The 20105-nt window shown below is 39.5% G+C and overlaps 2 protein-coding genes across 4 annotated transcripts; one reads left to right on the top strand and one right to left on the bottom strand.

Moving 5' to 3' along the window:
• The first annotated feature begins 945 nt into the window (after positions 1–945).
• caprin1a (cell cycle associated protein 1a) lies at positions 946–10941 on the top strand. Of its 2 annotated transcripts, XM_040128031.1 has the most exons (17): positions 946–1047; positions 2618–2752; positions 3216–3278; positions 4291–4377; positions 4780–5021; positions 5252–5334; positions 6434–6589; positions 6677–6729; positions 6838–6921; positions 7043–7204; positions 7794–7902; positions 8065–8126; positions 8515–8646; positions 8944–9103; positions 9579–9767; positions 9897–10003; positions 10146–10941. In XM_040128031.1, the coding sequence occupies exons 2-17, from the start codon at positions 2618–2620 to the stop codon at positions 10230–10232; spliced, it is 1911 nt and encodes a 636-aa protein (XP_039983965.1). In that variant the 5' UTR covers positions 946–1047; the 3' UTR covers positions 10233–10941. The 2 variants fall into 2 exon arrangements, with proteins under 2 accessions (XP_039983965.1, XP_039983972.1); XM_040128038.1 differs by lacking the exons at positions 946–1047; positions 2618–2752 and having other exon boundaries at positions 3233–3278; positions 4230–4377.
• A 447-nt stretch (positions 10942–11388) lies between these two features.
• Positions 11389–18853, bottom strand: nucb2a (nucleobindin 2a). Of its 2 annotated transcripts, none has more exons than XM_040128049.1 (13): positions 18740–18853; positions 18239–18379; positions 16994–17101; positions 16536–16668; positions 16273–16376; positions 15649–15834; positions 15376–15466; positions 15174–15232; positions 15003–15095; positions 14524–14613; positions 14228–14398; positions 13838–13898; positions 11389–13745 (listed from the first exon to the last, which is right to left on the bottom strand). In XM_040128049.1, the coding sequence occupies exons 1-13, from the start codon at positions 18761–18763 to the stop codon at positions 13528–13530; spliced, it is 1479 nt and encodes a 492-aa protein (XP_039983983.1). In that variant the 5' UTR covers positions 18764–18853; the 3' UTR covers positions 11389–13527. The 2 variants fall into 2 exon arrangements, with proteins under 2 accessions (XP_039983983.1, XP_039983992.1); XM_040128058.1 differs by lacking the exon at positions 18740–18853 and adding an exon at positions 18620–18725.
• Between the last annotated feature and the right edge of the window lie 1252 nt (positions 18854–20105).

Genomic DNA, 20105 nt, shown 5'->3' with positions numbered 1-20105 from the left:
TAAAAATCTGAAGAAACTTCTGATCTGTTCTATTGTCTATAACGTTTTCTGCTTTAAGTTCTTTCATTTCAGCAGTTACTACTACTGTGCACATCACCACATGACTGCTGGTTCGTGGTACCCTCGTACCCACTGAAAACTACTGAAAAGACAGAGAAATAAAAATCCGAAAATTTCAACAGCATCACAGTGAACACACATAAGAGGACTATCTCAGACTGCGGCTACAGGACTTATCTTGGAGATGGTTTTTCAGAACATTTTGGGCCTCAGGCCCCTCAAATAGATGGGACACCTGCGCCATCTTCTGTTCAATTTTTGCTATTACTGGGTGTTATCACATTCTGAGATTTAACTTTCCACAATAGTGGTCTAGGTTGGCTGACAGTTCTGATCAAGGAGGGATCGTGGGACTGGGACTAGAGGGCTTCCATTGCTTCTAACCTAATTTTTCACTCAATAAAATGTAAAATAAATAAATAAGTAATTCTCTATAAATGACTTTTTTTTGTTGGGGAAGGGGTGCTTAATTATTACCTCTGTATTTCTAAAATTCTGCTACTCTACATAAAGTTGTTCTCACATTATATTTGTGTGTACTATTGAGAAAAAGCACTCAAAAAAAAAGCGAATTACATAATGGACATGCTTTGACATAAAGAAAATATAAAGATGTTTCAGTAAAATCTAAAGGTAGCCTACACCTCCCCTCACGACATCCAGGCATTACATTAGCGGCATCTGGAATCAAATTGTGATTCCTATTGAACATCTACAGTTAAAACGAAAATAATCAAGGGGGGGGGATTCAAGTGCAGCACCATCAGGTCTAACAGCTGGATGATGGCACCTCTTTTAATATTTTAGATATAAATGTTACTCTCAGGCAGTCGTGAGGTTAGCAGAGGGGGTCCTTGTAGCCGTTACAGTTAGCCCAGCAGCAGCAGCAGCAGCAGCAGCAGCTAGTCAGCCATTGGCCGGTGTGAGCTCGAGCATCCTTCTAGAAGAATATCGCTGGAGCAAAAGATACGGACTGCACGTATACAGGTATAACGTTAAATCCGACAAATGAGATCTCTTTCAAGACAAAGAGTATAAAGGTACGGATTTTATGCCATTACCAACAAATGGCAGTTTAACCCGTAGCTGTTTATTTTATCGTCTTTAGTCATCTTTGCTCGCTCAAATCGAGTTATCGCAGCGTCCCGAGTTGCTCTGTGTATTTCACGATTGAAAACGTCATGGAAAGTAGTGAGTAACATATGAACCCAGAGTAACTTGTTTATTTTATCGATTTAATTTAACTGACCTCCGGTTAAATGGGGGCATTAGCCGCATAACGTTAACGAGCATGCTAGCTTCCCAGCTAACAATGGGACAGGGAGATTAGGACCAGTGTTCCCCTCTTACTAAACTGATTTGACGTAGCTAGCTAACGTTAACCTCGCACTTGTAAACGACTAGACTGCTAAAGGAGCCAGAAGAGGGATTTAAACTGTTAAAACTGACGTTATGTGAGTTAGTGTTAGTTATGTATTGCTAACATCTGTCTATAAGGTTAGCCGCTGTCTCCAAGGGAGCTAAGGTTTTTAACCGTGAATAGAAGGCCGAAATTTTAACATGTGTTAACTTCCTTTCTAATTTAGTTCAGCGTCCTTACATGTATCTAACCACAACTAACGATGTAACTACAACATTAGGTGACACCTCAGGGTAACAACCATCAGTTTTATTCTTTTCTAAGCACAAATCAAGGACGGGCTGATTTGCTCGATCACGTCGTTATCACTTTCCTCTGGCCCAGTTCGGGTCGGGTTTCGGTGTCCTAATGTTAACCACAGACGATATTAAGTTAGTGAAAGCTATGCCGGCACTGGTCAGACCATGCTAACGTTACTTAACGTGAATAACATCATCCGGGGTAAACTCAGTATCGGATCCATTTATATGAATCCTTAGCTGGCAGCCGACCCAGACTAGTACTGTTTAATTACAATAGTTACCAAAAAAGACAAAAAAAAAAAAAAGAAAGGAAAAGGAAAACGTCTCTGCGAGCAGCTATTCAGAAGTGAAGATGGCTTTATAATTCAATGTTTCCTTAGTCTCTCCCACACAGATTCATGCTCACAAACAGACGCCCAGACAGCTCCAATAGAATTTTGTTCATCTGAAAATCAGGTGATCTAAATTTTATCTTGTATGGGAGCAAAAAAACAGCTTCTAACGTAATGATAATATTACCATTCAAATATAAATAACATGCAGATATCCATACATGTATCGATGATAAATTTCCAAATGAGAGCCCCATTCAAAATCCCCCCACCTGCCTCATCATCTTATGTAATTGCTGGAAGAAAACGTGCGATACTACATGTGATGTAGAGCTATTGTTTTCTCCTTTTTCACTCTGGTTATTAAAAAGCGTCAACTGTGTATACATTGCAGTGCATAATCCAAGTTTGTCAGCCTTGTCATTGGTCCATACCCTGTGCACTTTTTTACGAAAGATGGACCTCTAAATCGCTATAGCCTTCTGCTCAAGCCTGAAGTTACATTTGCCTGTATTTGTAAAATTTTAATATTTTAATTTATATAATACATTTTCTACCCACAGATGCCTTCAGCGATGGTTGGCAACAATACTGTCCAGTCTGGAATTCCAGACCTGGGAAATGGAAGTCATTCTGAGGCCATGAAGCAGATTCTTGGTGTGATTGACAAGAAGGTTCGCAATATGGAAAAGAAAAAGGTATCTGTATTTCTTTTAAAATTAAAATGTGTTGTCACATATTTTCTTTTGTTAAACCCTAAGCAGGTTTTGAGATTTGTATAGTTTTGAGTCATTCAAAACATACTGTAGCAACTTGTTCAGAAACTGCCTTTCATTTCACTAAAACATTCTTCTAAATTCCAACACCAGATTCAGAATTTCAAGACTCAGAGTGTTTGCCCCATTTGCTCCATACAGCAGACAACAGCAACCAGATCTCTGTTTGTCTTGGTTACAATCCTAGGTCTTCATCATAGTTTGTCCTTACTTGTGTCTGGTAAATACTTGATCTTCTCTGACTAGATCCACCTTTACATACTGTATGAAGCCACATTGGTAATTAAGGCTTTTTCACCCGAGGGTGTGATTGTTTTTGTTCAATCTGTCTGTTGTTTTGTATCAACCTAAATTTTGCATTTCATGTTTTTCAATATTCTCACAGTCCAAACTGGATGACTATCAGGCAAGAAAGAATAAGGGAGAAAGACTGAATCAGGATCAGCTGGTAAGATAAGATAAACAGCAGTTTGTACACAGTTTTGTTTTTTGAAGTCTGCTGAAATATAAATTAAACAGAATCATAAACACTTATATAATAATAAATGACAAATAACAAAGATACTTCTACTGTTTTGTGGCTGGAGGCATTACGTTTTTGGGTTGTCTGTCCATCCCGTTCTCATGAACATGATATTTCAGGAATGCCTTGGAGGAATTTCTTCAAATTTGGTAGAAATTTTCACTTGGACTCAAGGGTGAACTGATCAGTTTTGGTGGTCAAAGGTCAAGGTTACTGTGACTTCATGTCCGTCCCATTCTAATGAATGCGATATCTCAGGAACGCCTTGAGGGAATTTCTTCAAATTTGGGAAAAACATTCATTTGGACTCAAGGATGGACTGATAGAATTTGGTTCAAGGTCAAGGTCACTCTGACCTCACAAAACATGTTTTAGGCCATAACTCAAGAATTCATACCCTAATTATGACAAAGTACACTTAATACCTTTGTATTAAATTCCTTCAAAGTCTTCCCTACACGTTTTCAGGGTTGTCTGTCCGTATGTCCATCCCATTCTTGTGAATGCGGTATGTCAGGAACACCGGGAGGGGATTTCATTACATATGGCACAAACGTTCACTTGGATTCAAGGAGGAACTGATTAGAATTTGGTGGTCAGTTGTCAAAGGTAAAGGTCACTGTGACCACACAAAACATGCTTTTGGTCATAACCCAAGAATTCATACGCTAATTATGACAAAATACACTTAATGCCTTTTATTCAGTTCCTTCAAAGTCTTCACTCCATATATTATGAGTCTGGACATATATGGATGTAAACTGCAACTTGACTGGTTGGCTGAGACATACAACCGCAAGGCGGTAATTCCTGTTCTTTTCTGTATCAGAATCCCGTCAGTGAATCTTTATCTATTACTACATCCTTTTCTACTAGAGGAAAATCATTTCTATAATGATACACCAATCTCAAGTTTCTTTCCCTGATGTACCTAAAGGAGGCCTTGTCGAAGTACCAAGAGATCATCTACAACCTTGAGTTTGCTCGAGAGTTGCAGAAGAACTTCCTGGCGTTGGGCCAAGAGGTAAGACCTGAGTTATTATGTCTCATATGTTGTTGATTGGTCCAAACCTTATTACAATTCAGATTAAAGGTTTTATTAGTATGATAAGGCTTTTTAAGAACTTGTAGTGGCAGTTTTGGAAAACTAAAGCACTATCAAACTCCTTCTCAGTCCCCAGTAAAGCAAATTCTATTTAGATCTTGCTAACAAATAATATGGTCACCACGACCTGTTGTAACTGATACCATACTCCAGGGATAAGTCTTAAAGCAACATATCATAATGACGTAACATATCAGGAATTCATAAGACCCAGCTCACAAAAAGAGCAGCAATGTGCAGGAAACTTGACGGGGCATTGATTTGTTTGGGAAACCTCATGAAACAAAATGCACCAAAAAATGTCTGACTGCATGTGTTCAGGTTCAAAAGGCAGTGAAAAAGTCTGCAAGACGGGAACAGCTGCAGCGAGAGGAGATGGAACAACGGCGGCTGAAGACAGTTTTGGAGCTTCAGTTTTTACTGGACCAGTTGGGAGATGATAGTGTGAGACAGGACCTCAAACGGCCTGATGCCACTGGTTCCCCTTTGCTCACTGACGCTGACCTCACATCCCTCGATGAGTTTTACAAACTGGTGGGACCTGATAGGAACTATGACGTCAGGTATGAGGCCTGTTATTTTCAGTGCCACAAATATTTAAGTGTGCTTAAGTTATGTGCAGTGGTTACACTACAATTATCACTGTTTAAATATGTTGTATAAATTATGGTTGTGATCTGTGAATAGCTGCATTTTTTTTTTTTTCTTACCTGCTCACCGATTAACGATATTGAAACAGAGGGCCAATAGCATACTACCAAACTGTATATTTAACCTGTTTTGTGAATTAAAGGTTGACTGACCAGTATGAAGAGGCCTCACTACACTTGTGGGAACTACTTGAGGGCCGAGACAAGGCTGTGGCAGGGACAACATGTAAGTTTTTTGATGGCTGTTCCCCACCACACAAACGCTCATCAATCTACCCTCAATACCCCATAATAACTAAGTGAAACGTTTTTAGAATTTTTTTGCAAATGTATTAAAAATCAAAAATTGAAATCTGTCATTTACAAAAGTATTCACACCCTTAATTCAGTACTTTGTAGAAGCCCCTTTGGAAGCAGTCAAAGCTTCGAGTCATCTTGGAGAAGTCTCTACAAGCTTTGTACACCTAGATTTGGCCAGTTTGTCCCATTCTTCCTGGCAGATCCTCTCAAGAGAGGTTTGAGAGGTTGTGTCTTTGAACTGCCATCTTCAGGTCAATCAACAGAGGTTCTATGGGGTTTAAGACAGGGCTTTGGCTGGGGCACTCAAGGACAATCAGATTTGTGCTAAAGCCAATCCAGTGTTTTCCTGGCTGTATGCTTCGGGTCATTGCAGTGCTGAAAAGGTGAACTGTCAACCCAGTCTCAGGTCGCGTAAACTCTGGAGCAATTTTTCTTCAAAGACCTCTCTGTATTTGGCTTCCCTCAATTCTGACCAGTCTCTCTGTCCCTGCTGCTGAGAAGCAACTCCATAGCATGATGCTGACACCACCATGCTTTACCATAGGGATGGTATTAGCTTGGTGATGAGCAGAGCCTGGTGTTTGCCAGTCATAGTGTTTGTGCTGTTTGTGTTGTTTTGCCCAAGGGGATCAATTTTTTTCTCATCAGAACAGAGAATCTTTTTCCTCATGATCTCAAAGCCCTGTACATGCTGTTTAGCAAATTCCAAGTGGGCTGTCATAAACCTTTTACCCCAAAGTGGCTGTTGAGTCCGTCTTGCCACTCCACCATACCATACCATAGACCTGATTGATGGAGTGCTGCTGAGATGGTCATCTTTTTCTAAAGACATGTTTTCACTTCGTCATTATGGGTTATTGAGTGTAGATTGTTGGCCAAAAATGGCATGGTTTGATCCATTTAAAATTAAATCTACAATACAATAAAGTGTGCAAAAGAGTGAAGATGTCTGTATCTTTTCTGAAGCAGCTATATCATTAAGCCATACTTTTGTTTTCTAAATTGTTACACCATCTTCGTTCCAGATAAGTCACTTAAGGACACTCTGGACAAGGTGCTGCTGAGTGGTTACTTTGACAGAGCACAAACCCATCAGAATGGGACGTGCAAGCAGGAAGAGGAACAAGAGGAGCAGACTGTGGTGGCTGAGTCTAAGGCTGGGGAGCAGCCATCAGAACCTGGTAACTAAAAACCCATTAGCAAATGTTTGTGTGATATTTCTTTGACCCAGTTAGAAAACTGTCTTCACATTTGCTTCCTGTCTCCAGAAGGAACACCTACTGAAAAATACACAGAGCCAGTTCAGGTGGAAACCACAGAGGTGAGATTTATATGAGTATTGCATAAATCCTGCATATATAATAACACAATCAGCTCTCTTCTTTTTTGTTGTTGTATTTCATTTTCAGTATGTTGTCTTGTGTTATAGTTTGTAAACAGACAGTTCATTCCAGAAACTACGTACAGAAGTACAGACAAAGACCAAGTGGAGGAGTGGACAGTGGAGGCTCAGGTATGCTGCACTACTGTATTACAACAGTCATCAGTCTCACTATGCATATTTCTCAACATTTATAGTATTATACTGTACTCTAATGTGCCTGCCACATGTATTGTATTTGTGTGTTGAAAAGATGGTGAATTCCCTCCAGCACCAGCCCCCTGCCCAGCTGGCTCCAGAACCAAATATTACTGTGAACCATGTCACTCCCTCTCCGGCCACCGACCCAGTGGTCAGAAAGCAGGTAGTGCAAGACCTCATGGCCCAGATGCAAGGGACGTACAACTTCATGCAGGTGAGAAGGTCCAGCATATGCTGTAGTGTCCAGTTCAACGCTGTTACTGCTCAGAGATGTAAATTTAATGGGTTATTCATACAACTGAGATACCTAATTGATTCATGTAGTGAAATCTCCTTTTACATGGAGGTGAACGTCAAGCACAAAACCAGATACATAAAAGGATTCTGTAGGATAAGTGTGGATCCAGTGTCTTGTTGTAAGACACTTGAGTAAAAATCTTCATTTGTGGGGCATTTTTCAAAAGACAAATTATAGCCATGCTATAATAAATACACATGGCAACAAACATAAAAACCAACAATAATAATATAAGGAAATTGAAAAACTTAGGTAAAAGATGTTAAATGGGACCAGATTAAAAATAAAATAAGATTAAGAAGAATTCCAAGTAAACGAAAGGTAAAAAAAAAATTAAAAGATGATAGTGACTCATCGAGCTTCATATTCTCAGCAGCTCATTTGAAAGCCTTGAGTAGGGCAAATGCTTCAATTAAAGAGTAGTGTCCCAACACTTTGTTACAACACTGCGTCTAAATCTGATCCATGACTCAACAATATATTTACTCTTGTTCGGTTGTCCTAGGACTCCATGTTGGAGTTTGACGGCCAGGCTCTGGACCCAGCCATTGTGTCTGCCCAGCCGATGAAGTCTGTGCAGAATGTTGACCTGCAGCAGATGGGCTGCCCTTCAAGTCAGTGGCAGTTAATTTACTTTCACTCTGTACAGATTATCTGACAGATTCTATTAATTAGGGTTTGGTCACTACTTTTTAATGTGGATATATTAACCTATGAGCGTAATACACCTGTAGTCATTTGTGAAGTGCTTCTCTTTTTTATTTTCTTCCAAACAGCCCACGCAGAGTCCAGACTTCCTCAAACAGGTGTAGTGTCAGGACCACAGGAATCCTCACAAGTAAGTACAGTCATAGAACACCAGGACGCAGTTAGTGGGACTTGGTTGTTTTAATTTGCCTGAAAGAGTGATGCATCCATCTAATAACAAGAGTAGTACAGGTTATTTTAAAAGTGCTGCTGTGTCTATTGAATGTGATGCTCGCTGACTTGTCATGATGTTATCTACTGTGTATTTTATATATGTATATATATGTGTGTGTGTTTGTGTGTGTGTATATGTATGTGCATATATGTGTATGTATGTATGTATATGTATATATTTATATAAAAAACATTAGGTAGAAGGGAGCTTTAAAGTGAAAAATTAAAAATCCCATCTCTTGCACTGTCCTCTCCACAATCCTTGTTTCCTTGCCTTCCAAATTCCCTCCTTCCTCCCGCCCCAGGCCTCGATGTCGCTTTCGTCTGAGCATTCCCCCGCCCCATGTTCCCTGTCTTCTGCCTTCCCACCTGTCTCCAAACCCACCCACACTGGAGGCATCAATGTCAACGCAGCACCCTTCCAGTCAGTGCAAGCGGTATGCTTTCTATCTGGGTCCAGTTAAACAATATAAGAATGAACATGTTTGGACTTATTTCATACATTCTGTTGAAAACGTTCAGGTTCCATACTTGTTTATAGAAGCTAATATGGCTTAATAGTAGCAGCAAAACACTGCTTGATTATTGGTGCACCATCTAAACAGGCAACAATTTGAATGCCCCCTCATCATAAACCTAAAATACGTCTTTCTCCCCCAGTTCTATAGAAACTGTGATTGTGATATTGTTTTGATACAGATGGAAATACAGAAAACTTTTCTTTCCCTCTTCAGGTATTTAATATGAACGCACCTGTACCTCCAGCCACTGAAGGCCAAGCAGACCCTCTGAAGCAGCCCAGCCAGTTCCCTGGTGGCTATGGACAGGGGTTTAGCAGCCAGTCAGAAACTACTGTAGACCAGCCTGATATCCCGCAGGAGACATTACAGTCAGGTGAGGGTCACGCTTTGGCTGGTTGCGTGTACTTAGACCAAGCAGTTTACATGCACTGGAAAAGTTGTTGACACTGTTTGCCATCATCGCTGCAGTCAGCCGACAGTGGAAGTATTAAGAGGAAACTAACTAACACAGATTTGAAGGTTGTGTGCATTTTATGTTTTGTATAGAGCCCCTGACGCCCAATAAGATATATTTTATCAGGTATAAACTGGATTGTTTGCACAAGGTAGAAATGTATGTATTAGGATTTCAGGAGACTTCATAGTTCTGCCTTCCTGCAAGACAAAATATCCCTTTTGTGACAGTACAGTTGAAATAAGAGTCGATCTGCATGCTTTGAGGCAAAAAAACTGAAGCTTTTTCAGCTTGCACAAAGTTATTTTTTATTTTAACGCAAAACTTCATAACTGACCAATGACCAGTGAATCATAGACTTATGAACTCTTCTGTCTTGTTTGCTGCTGCCCAGTTGTCAGTGGGTTCCAGCCCCAAGACCAGGTCATGCCCCCAGCAGGAGGCCATGAAGAGTCCTCTCCAGGCACAGGGTTTGGACAGTCGGGCCAGTCCTTTTACAACAGCAGGGCTGTGCCCAGGGCTGGATCCAGGAACGCACGTGGCATGATGAATGGATACCGGGGCTCTTCTAATGGATTTAGAGGTACAAGCATAAAACTGTGTAAAACCTTTACAGAGATGCCGTAGTCATGTGGCCTTATGATTCATTGTAAAGACAGGATACATGTTGGGGTTGCAAAGTCCAATGTTAATTAATGTCATTTGTCATTAGGGGGATATGAAGGCTATCGCCCTCCTTTCTCAAATGCTCCCAGCAGTGGTTATGGTCAAACTCAATTTAACGCACCTCGGGACTATTCAAATAGCACCTACCAGCGGGTAAGGGTTCCTTTCATTATTGACTAGGTTGTGTACCCAATTGCCCATATAATATGTTATAATCTATTATTAAGATCATTGTCTTAACATTTTAAAATTTTTAAGATAGCTAGTTATTTCAAATCCTTGTTGTTTCTTCAAGGAGGGATATCAGCAAGGCTACAAACGGGGAGTTGCCCAAGGACCTCGAGGTTTGTCCCGAGGTAATGCTCAAGCAATGCGATCCTAAAGGGTTGTAAGGACCGTCAAGTTGCGCCACGTTGAACATTCAGGATTTTTGAATGTGTTCGCCCCAGCTCACTTTTATAACAATGTTTCATTTCTCATTGGTAATCTTATTTTTTTAACTCCTGGCCTACTTATCAGAGTCAGCCTACTTTGGTCTGTCTAGATCCTCATAATGTTTTAACACAAAATGCTGAACTTCACCACGTGTAGAATTATCAGCATGTCTGTGCGATGTAAAACAGATAGATATTCCTGTAAACTTGAAAGATTTCATTAATTTATTTTTTGTACAAAATGAATGCAAAAAATACCCTGCCACTGTCGATCTAATTCCATGAGAATGATTTTCCTCTGCCCTGTGCTGTCAGACACTTTTTCCTTTTGATCTTATGATTTTCATAAAAGCATTTAATTTTTTTTTTTTTTTTTTTTTTTTAACCCCAGTCACCTCTTGCGCCATCACCTCTTTGTACGCTGATGATATTGGTTGAGACTGTTTCAATAAAGTTGTGTTCTATTACTCTTTGCTATTTTAATTGGTTCATTGGTTTGATTCAGCTGTTGAATATAGGTCGTGGTCTGGTGAAACAGGTCCTGCCTGTCACTGAGTCCTTCAAACCCATGATGATGGTAGCACCAGTAGTCTGTCTTCTGTCACCGAGCCACATACAATGTAATTAGTGTATTGTGTAGTTTTTTTTTGTTTGTTTTTTTTTGTTAAAATGATACCATCTTTCAAATTACTGTGATGTCACAAAGTTTTGTTTGTAGAAAAATGAGGCAGTCCCAGTGAAAATTGGTGCAATCTTTGTGTTACATTCAGCCTGTTCATTCTCAGATTTGTGGCGTGTACAACACACCTACAGCCAATTAGTAGCACATGCCTTTTGAGAGGAGGCCCTAAAAAAAAACTTGGAAAGGCCAAATACAAATAAAATAAAAAATTAACTACATTTTACCATGGTCATACTGAAGGTGTCTATTCCAACAAATAGGGTGCCAGTGCTTTACATTTTATATATATTGTATGTATGGATTGTCCATGCTTAACTATTGTTCATCATTAAGGGTTTGATAGTTCATTCACCAAGTGATCAAATCTGTTACACCAACTGAAAGGTCATGACTTTTATATTCTTAAACTGAGGTGGACAGTATCATCAAATGACTATTTTATTCAGCAGCAAGCAATCAGAAACACCACCTGTACATTTTGTGCAAATTATATTGCAGTATTGTTTCAAAGGAACACTTGGCACACAGGAAACAAATGACATGGCAAAAAAAAAAAAAAAAAAAGTGTATTCAATGGTAAAATGTTGTACAAAGTAAAACCGAGAGTAAGGCAGAGCTGTTATTTGACTGGATGAAAATTAAGCCTTCAGTTAAAAGAGGCAATAAGTCAACACCTGTTAGCCATGGCCATAGTCTGGCAGCTACAAGAAACCACATTACATAAAAAAAGAAACCTGAATAGCACAGCAATTGCTCCAAATTGGTCATTTGTAGGAAATATAAACCATGTTATTCAAATTAGGACCGAGTAGTACACAGCTGGTGCCAAACACATTGATGTGAACTGAATGCAAAGAAACTAAATTCAAAGGTTCCCATGATATCAGACTTTGACTTAAACAGACAATAAAAAAAAACACAGCTGCATTTTTAATGTGACACTGGTAACATCTGTCTTCTTACTGACTCAGCTTTACCCTTTTTGTAATAAAATCTTTCAACAGAACTAATTTAACAAATCCAACAGTTGCTTCAGCAAAATACTCTGATGCAGACAATTGTGATTAAAGACACCAGAGTAAATGTCTGTTTCTTAATCAATAAAATGAGCTTAACATCAAAACTGTTTTATTGAACAAATTCAAAATCATGATCAGTTATGATCAACACATAAATTAACATGGCATATACACTTTTGTGTAGGAACCCCAGGCCGAAACCGAAATGCGCATTATACTGCTAATTGTTACAGAACAGATTTATTATTTCAGAGGTTTAACATTTGCGCTCTCTGTATGGCAGGCAGGCTGCTGTACAAATTATTTGCAGAAACATACCGCCATACTTTAACTAACTCCAAACTCTGATTTTAGCATCTGCAGGACCTAGGGTTGTAAGGATTTAGGGGAAAATTTTTGGTTGTTTGTGGAGTGATTTCACAACTATCTTTATTTAAGAACCTTTATTTATTTTAAGAACAAAGTCAGCGGAGAGCAGCAGCAGTGTGGCCCAAACGTGGCCAGTTTTGCAAAGTCCCGTACCCAATTTCTTTTTTAGGTAGAGCACATTTTCTGCAGTTGAGAAAACTCAGAAAATCTGACTATACACAAATGACCATTAAGAAAGTAGTAGAAGTACTGGTAAAATGATTTCTTGACAAAAGTATAAGTACTGTGTGCAACCTGGACTCATTAGGGTGCTTCTGGTTTAAAGATCGTAATATTTGGTGACAATGGCAGCTGGAGATTTTTCTACAAAGATCAGACTGAACCCTTGTAGATCTTGATTACATGGTACTGTGCCTTTTTGCATCAAGAACTCCTTACTGTTACTTTATACTTCCATTAGGGCATCAAAATACTGTATGCTGGTTGAAATGGCAATGGTGCCTCTTCTGCTCTTTTAGACTCTTAATGCAATTTTACAAAATCTTGCAATTAATTTCTAAAATAACTGAAAAAGTCCAGTGAAATGCATTTCACAAGCTGCACATGTAAACTAACCTCTTTTTGAGATATTTGGGGATATCTTTATCTTGTCAAGTCAGAAATTTTAAGTCAAAACGATAACATTAAAATTACTTTCTACATCTTATCCCCCTCACCAGCTGCACTGAACACATCCGACAGGCATTGGCATCAAACCTATCAGGTTGTGGGGCCAGTAGTATTTTAGAGGTTCGGTGCTTCGAACAGCAAACAGCAGGTCAAGAAAGTTCAACAAAATTATATTTTCTTATAATTGTATTACCAAACATTCTTGACCATTTCTAATGTCATCAAACACAACTGTTTATACACATGTAAAGATGCATGTCCTTGGTTGGTCATTTTACTACTGTAATTCCATTATGTAATCCAAAGATTTGATTATTATCAAACACTGGTATCATTCAACAGGGATTCGTTTTGTGCTGCTCTGCTTCACCTCAAGTGTCCTCCAGACCCCCGAAGTCATGCTGGCTAAAGAGGCCTAATACTCAGGAGGGGCTGATCCTGTGCACGCTGGAGTGGAGGTGCTGCAAAAGTCTGGTTGTGGAGGCTCAAGTTCTGACAAAAATGTTATGGCAGGTTATGCTGGCTTTGTACAACTTCTTGGTGGCCTGGTGGCAGATCCTGGTGTGCCTGGGGGAGACCTTGCTGGGCCAGGTCCTGATTTTGTTGTGTGTTGTGGTCCTGAAGTGTATCTTGGGGAGAATGGGGTTGATGCCCTTGTGATTCAGCCTCTTGTTCAGGATACAACTGATTGTCAAGTGGATGTATCTCTGGGATAGCATCACCTGTAGCATAGACACAGGTTTAAAGTTCTCAGAACTCAGGCTATAAAATCAAACTATCAAAAGACAAACAAAATGGTGCAATCGCCACTCACCGTGAATCTCTGGAGGGGGTTCTACTTTCTGTGATTTCAGCCGTTCCATGTGCTCAACTGCCTGTAACATTGGAGTTTCATATAAGGTTTTCTTATGTTTGGAAAGTGCACACAGTGCTGTGGATAGTCACGGTTACTTGATAGCTTAAATAAAACATGAATATAGTTCAAGGAAATTATGTTTTATTTCAGAAAACGTTGTCACAGCAAGATTCCACCTACATGAACACATATGGCGTCTTGTTAGAAGCTGAAACCTCTAGAGAACGGCTACGGTACTTCCTTCAGGTGTGGATGTGAACAGTTGCCTCATTCACTGTTAGAGTAAACCTATTGCAGCAAACCTTGTCTGCACTAAACTATTTCAATTACAGGTGTACCACTGCTTACCTGTTGCAGCTCTATTTTCTGTGCATTCAGCTGCTCCTGCTGTCTCTCCAGCTCGTCTCTCTGTTTCTGCAGGTCAAAAGCTTTCTGGTTGAGGTCCTGTTCCTGCTGTGCAAGATGCTCCTCAAACTCCCTCATCTCTTCGTCTGTGTACGCCTGGTTCTGCTCCAGGGTCTGAGCAACACAAAGTGGTCGGGAAACCATTTATTACAGTCCTAATTGTTTTCATAAAATGGTTTTCGGTTTGACTTACTCTAAAATAATGTCAACACAAAAAAGTCTCATATATTGTGTCTCACCTCCCAGCTATCTGGCTCTAAGAATTCTTTTTTCTTTGTAGCAACCAGGAACTCATCTAAAGAGACCAGCCTGTCTTTGTTAGAATCCACCTATGACGAAGACAAGAACAGAGAGCTTTTTAGCGTAGATGATACATTCTATTGCTCACTGGCAAAGTCAAGACAATAGACAAAAGCGGTAGGCCTCTATTAATACGAAGATACAGAGCCAGCTGAGGAGCTTTTAATTTTCTGTTCCTGCAGTCACGTCGACAGCTTAGACAGACTATGGCTTTAGTCACTGCTTTTGCATTGCTGGCACTACTATCCACATGTAAAAAGGCAATTATTAAGTTGCAACAGAGGAGCAGCATTAAAAACATCTTAGTGTAATGAAAAAAAGCAACAGCACATAATTGGAAATCTCTGTAGTAAACTGTCTCTTTTCCTGTTGACTTGCAGTTTCATGAAAACAGGGTCCTGAGTGTAACTTACTGTACCTCATTCATAACATGTTCTCTCATACGTAGCCTCTCTTCCTCCATCTCCACCATATCATCCTCTTCGTTGGTGGGATCATAGATTTTTTCCAGCTGAAATCCCAAAGACCAACAGTCAGTGCAAAGATCATTCACGGAAACATTACAAATTTTCATATGCCATGGCTTTACCTCTTTGGTAAACAATGCCTCCAGCTCCTGTTCATCGAAGAATCCATCTCCATTGGTATCTGCATTATAGAGAAAGAAAAAAAGACACCGGTGAACAAATACATCACTTTCTGTTATATCTGACGATACATATTATGTAGTACTGAATGAATGGACGTCATCCCTCCAGTCTTTAACAGTTACTGGATGGTTAAGTTCCTACCATGCAGGTTGAAAAAGGTTTTAGGGTCAAAATCTTCAGGGTCCAAGCCATCGGCCTCCTCCCACACCTCCTTCAGCTGATTCTGGCTGCCCTGCAACATGGAAGCAAAGTCGTATTAAGAACTACAGTTGGATAAAAAAATAACCGGAACTCTTAAAATCTGGACCAAAGAATGCAACACGACACAGGATGCAAAGACTTTCTTTTCAGTGGCTGAATAAAAGCATGTTGTGTGTTTGTGTCATGTTGTCTGTGCAACTAAATCAGACTTACCGGGTGGTTGACTTTAGGGTGGTCAGCGTGCTTCTTCCTCATCTCCTCATAGTGCTCCTCCTCCTTCTTTCTCTCTTCCTCGTCTAGTGTTTTCAGGTGTTCCCGCCTGTCGTGCTCTTTCATCATTTCATACCTCTTGAACTCCTCGTGTCTTTCTTTGTCATAGTTCTCCAGATCCTTGGTGGCCTTGATGCAGGGGAAATATTTTTTTTTACAAGGATTGGAAATTTACCTTGATTCAAAATGACAGTTATATGGTGCAACAATCCTCTTTTTTCATGTTTTTAGACCATCTGGAAACTAAACTTAACTATAGTATATACTGTAGTACTGTTTACTGAGATTTCTGAATGCTTTTATCCCTCTCAGGCAGCAATTAATTTTCCGTTGTTTCTTTTTGAATGAAAAACAACTTGTAAAGACTTCAAGCCATCCATCATAATGAACATTGTGTCTCTCTACTCCAGCACTCCACTGTGTCATACACAACGTTTCTGTAAAGTGTGTATTTTCCATCTGCCTGTGTATGCTGCCCAATTACTTTACTAAATATCAGCTTAAATAAGTGAACAGCGTGAACATGTCCTCATTTTTTTTTTAGCATTAAGTGACAATGAGATTTACCGATTTGATGAGCCGATCTAGGTCATCCACTTCAAATGTATGTGGGTTCATGTGGTTCAAATATTCAAACTGTTTCAGCAGAGCCTGATGGTCCACTGCAATGTCTATTCAGGGAGTAATAGTTCACATTAATAAAAACATATATAGATATATAACTTTGCATTTTCCTTTTAAGTTATTTACATGTAATATACTACTCAAATTGTAGCATCTTATTTTAAATGTAAATCAAAATGAATTATACACTTCCTTGCACGACATACCATTCCCTCCTTCAATGTCTTGCTTGGCCTTAATCAGGGTTCGTAGTCGGTTTACCTCCTGCCTCTTCAACTCATCCAGTTTTGTTCTGACATGATGGCTGACAAAGTCCAGCTCTTTTGCGAGCTTGCCTTGCTGTTTTATACACGAATGACACAAAAGTTAGTGTTATTTACACTACGAGGGTTGTGGCAGTACATATATCAATAAATAAATGAATTACACCTGTCATTAAAATAACTTTGGACCAAAATTCCAAAATAAAGAGGAAGAAAATCTAATGGGTGATTGGTAGTATTTCTCATAAAACCCATGATTACCCCAGAAGATTTATCACATTCATGGACAACTGAAAGCCCATAATTTACCAGTCAGGGTAATGACTTCCCAACAGTTTACACATGGCTGGTGGAAACTTCCTGCCATGCTAATAAGACTAAAACAAAGAAAAGCAGGATACCTTGATGTCTTCCATATCTGTATTGTGGAGCTTTTCTCTGAAATGCTGATCTTTCTCTAGAAAATCGATGACTTCCCTGAGGTAGCGGTCGTAGTGCAGTCCAGTGTCCTATAAAATGTAACAAATCAAATGTCAATTAAAAACACTAGGTAATATATTACAAATGACATACAAATACACATACAAATAAAGTAATCCTACAACAATCATCTCTTTATGGTTTTTATTGTTTATGTTACTTTACATAATAGTATATAATTATTACCATATTATTATTTGCTTTCATGGGATACGTGTTTGCTGACCAACATAATAGATCCTCTGTCCAGATGTTAGATGTATAAATGACAGGTTATGCCATGAATTCCTATAAACTGTATTACTGCCTTCTGCAGACTACCATATTATGCTGCAACTGTTCTGTGGTTATAGACCACTTACTTATGCTCCAATAAAAAGGTTGCAATTACATGCATCCTCACCTTTAGATGGAATCTACATGGTATTTGATTAAGCTGTTGAGCCACTATGTCAATATTTAACATGAACAAAGCCTTCTTGGGGGAGAAATCAGAGACTCAAATCTGTGCCCTCGCAACGCTACAACCTCTGGAGCTGCTGTACTGATGATGAAATGGATTTGAGGGATAATACGTTTTGAGTGGAATGTCCGATAGACGTAATTTCATTGTAGTTTAATGAGACATCAGTCCGTCTCAAATGAAATTAGTCAAGGTGCTGTTACGAAACCCTCTCATTTAATTCCTTCCCATGAAACAGTTGATAACAGTGACATGACTGCATAGTTTCAGGTCTGCAACTAACAAGTAATTTATGATGAGTAGTGTCTGAACATTGATGAATCATTTACTGTATAAATTGTAAAAAGGAAATGCACATCACAAGTTACCAAAGCCCACTTAAATTCTTGAATCTGCTCTCTGTCTGATCTCAAGCCCCCAAAAAATGAAGATAAGTAATATGAAAGAGGAAAACAGGAAAAGTCTTTATATTTGAGAAGCTGTAATGAGCAAACATTTGGGAACAATTAACTGATTATCAGAGGCAGATCAAAATTTTGATGAATTAACTGGTCTAGGTCTAGTGCTTAATGTGTACACATGTGATCATTTTAGGGCAACCTAGCATGGTTGTAACACAAAAGAACGGGTATTATGCTTTATGATGAACTTTTCAACTTATGTATACAAAGATATGTGTTGTGTACATCTTCTGTCTTCTCACCACACTAGCTGGAGGCTCTTCGGGCGTTTTCTCTGGCTCTGTGAGTTTAGTCTTATCCATACTGATGGGCACTGCCTCTGAACACAGCAGCTGGACCAGCAGCAGGACCCAGCCGGTGAGAAGGGCCCGGCTCCAACACATCTGGAAATGAGGACAATTAACGTTAGAACCGGTTTATATTACAGTGTTGTTTCACATTACACAGTATGTGGAGATAAACGGTCAACGTGCCCCCAGGTTAACAAAGATCTTTGTATGGCCAGCTTCCTCATTTGCTCTTATTCAAACAGCAGGTTGGATATTATTGGCTAGGTAGCTAATAATATCCAGAGGAGTATTTAGCTGTGCCAATGACAGATTCAGATAATGACAATCAAGCACCGAAAAGCCAGCTACTCGTGTAACGTTATGCTGTCAGTCTGAGCAGGGCAGTTAATGTCCATGCGAAGTTAAAAGCTTCACTAAAAATAATCCACAGACGCGTGTCACTTGTATACTGACTTTATCATGAATCCCGGACATCATCTGCTCTGCTCTCCGCCCGTCGGCAGCTAGCTCGCTAGTCAGCACGGTAGGTTGAGAGAGTGGGCGCGTTGACTGCAGTGGCCAGTTCAGCCTTCTGTCAAACGGGCCAGCAAGTTGCGTTGCATCGCATCGTACGTGGCGAGATGACGACGGAGCAGGTGGGCGGGCTCTTCGCGTTTATGATCGAATCGAGAACAGCTATTTGAAAGAGTGGAGGACAAGAAACACACGATGTAAGGTGGATAAAACCAGCGGTGCTCATTTATAAAGTGTGTTTTTTATTATAAACACAGTTTTCCAGTGGTTACTCAATGTAGTGATGTTTTTCCATTCCCATACCTGCTGATTTCCCATCAATTTATTTGACTAACCTGTTTCTGATAGACTACAATAATATGCATATCACATTTTTCTTTTTTATTATCTAATTTCTGAGAAGAGGATTGTAATGATTTGACTAACTCTGACACTTCTGCCGTTCCCACAGGTTACTTTTAGACTGCTTAAGTAAAAGTAGCGATACCATAGTGTAAAAAATATTTAATTACAGGAAACAGTCTTACATTAAAAATGTTACTTATAAAGACTTTCAGCAAAATGCACTGAAAGTAGCCCAAGTAATACAGGCATTACACAGGCATTATCGGCCCCATGGCAGGATCAACGTCCTAGGGGTGCCCGGGGTAAAAATTTGTTGTTTGGCCCCTAGCGACCCCTGCTGTCCATGGCAGTTTCCTTATTTCCCCAGGCACTCAGAAACCAACCAGTCCCGCAGAGCTGAAAAAATTAGTTGGTTAATCAAACCGATGACTGGCAGATTATTAATGGGCAACAATTCTGGTAATTGATTGGTCATTTGAGTAATTTTTTAAGAAAAATACCAAAAATTTTCTGACATCAGCTTCTCAGATGTGAACATTTGCCAGTTTCCCCTGTTTTCTATGATCGTAAAGTCATCATCTTTTGGGTTTTGTGGTTGTTCAGATAAAACAAGCAACTTAAATATGTGTACAAGACCGGGCCACAAGTGTAGTACGGAGGACCCATTGTACCTGATATTCTACTTCAATGTTGCAAATTTATGATAAATTTGTGATTAATCAAATTATGTAGTGCCAAAGGATATGGAGTACACCTGGGGCTTTGGGGGCTCCTGGGTAATTGCCCACTTTATTCACTTGATTATCCAGCCTTGATTGGCTCCGATCAGTATTATTGTATTATCATAGTATTATAATTACTGAAGCCCTAATGTGTTTGTAGCATTTGAATGATGCATCTGATTGAGATAAACAAAGTCAAATTTTAGAGATCTTAACTTTCACATATGATAATTTCATCA

The sequence above is a fragment of the Xiphias gladius genome, chromosome 1 (genome assembly GCF_016859285.1).
Source record: "Xiphias gladius isolate SHS-SW01 ecotype Sanya breed wild chromosome 1, ASM1685928v1, whole genome shotgun sequence".
NCBI lineage: Eukaryota > Metazoa > Chordata > Actinopteri > Istiophoriformes > Xiphiidae > Xiphias > Xiphias gladius.
Note: the sequence above shows the minus strand (reverse complement) of the source record. Positions and strands in the feature narration are given on the sequence as shown.